Here is a 1,250-nt window from a genome sequence, read left to right as displayed (position 1 = left end):
AACCAGAGAAAACACTCTCACCTGCATTGCTTTTACCCTTTGACTGGCATGGTAATACTGTACCCTTGTGCAAGCCTCCAACTCTGCCTCACCTTGTTACAGCATCTTTTACTGTGTACTGAAAGGCTTTGCAGGCAAGATATATACCACTGAAAATAAAAAGCCATTATTTGCCCTTAATGCAAATTATAAATAGCTATAACTATTATCTTCTAGGTTCAGCATTAGTATACTCACCACCTCTGGTGAGACATTAATGCTGAGTCTTCAATGGCCAGGGTGTCACCCATCAAGCAGAGAAGGGTTGGTGCCTTTCCCCCTTGGAACAGGCTGGTCCCCAATGCTGACAAGTTGACATTTTCTGACTCCTTGTTTTTCTTTCAAGACTTTTTTGCCTTTTCACATTGTTCTCTTCTTGAAACCTTGAGACACACCCTATCAATGTGTGTAATTATACCTTTCCTTTCTTTCTTGGGTCTAATCTTGCTTTTTTCTTACACCATAGTTCCCTTCTTAGAGGTTTATGCAGCTGTGCTATCGAAACTAGACTTTGATCACAGGTATTTGAACCTCTAGGACAGGGTTATACAACTGAGGTTATGCTAATAAGAGTTCATAAACAGAGTGCAATAAGCAAAAAACATGGTTCAGGCAAAGTCCTCATGGTCTCATTGGGATTTTGAGGGACTCTTTAAGCCAGTTCTAATAGACGGTGAGGCAGACAGACATGCCAGCTGAACTAAGGCACTCTAACCAGTGCTCTGCTGAGAACAGGACAAAAGAGATACTTAAACCACTCTATCAGGAAAATTAGTTCACTTCAAGAAGGGAAGAATAAATTGGATAAGCTCTTCACTATCCTTTCAAAGCACTGTAAAACTCTGGCTCTCAAGAGGATGTGAAACCACCCTGTAGTGTCAGGGCAGGGGATGATATCTGAAATACCTTTTTCGGTTGTTGTTGCAGGGCAACCCTTCAACCCTGGCAGATTCCTACTTCATGCTGTTTCCAACATCATCTGCTCCATTGTCTTTGGGGATCGGTTTGACTATGAGGACAAGAAATTTCTAACTTTGATTGATCTGATAGAAGAAAACAACAACCTCCAGCTCTCTGTACAGGCACAGGTGTATATGGTTATATTCAATATATTTGTTACTTATTATAATATTTTAGTAATGAATATTTATTCATGTTATTAGTTTCTAATTGCATTGGATTTTTCTAAATTTGGAGAAATCTTTTGGAAG

General features: G+C 39.6%; 1 protein-coding gene across 2 annotated transcripts in view; it reads left to right on the top strand.

The window, feature by feature from the left end:
• LOC103808735 (cytochrome P450 2H1-like) overlaps window positions 1–1,250 on the top strand; it is a 7,588-nt gene that overhangs the window by 3,485 nt on the left and 2,853 nt on the right. For both annotated transcript variants that reach the window (XM_009081537.1, XM_009081538.1), the window contains exon 4: window positions 967–1,127. In XM_009081537.1, the coding sequence (XP_009079785.1) occupies window positions 967–1,127 (161 nt within the window). The remainder of the gene's footprint in view (window positions 1–966; window positions 1,128–1,250) is intronic.

Source organism: Acanthisitta chloris, unplaced genomic scaffold, assembly GCF_000695815.1.
Source record: "Acanthisitta chloris isolate BGI_N310 unplaced genomic scaffold, ASM69581v1 scaffold8129, whole genome shotgun sequence".
NCBI classification, from domain to species: domain Eukaryota; kingdom Metazoa; phylum Chordata; class Aves; order Passeriformes; family Acanthisittidae; genus Acanthisitta; species Acanthisitta chloris.
The sequence above is the reverse complement of the archived record's forward strand: the minus strand, read 5'-3'. Positions and strand labels throughout refer to the sequence as shown.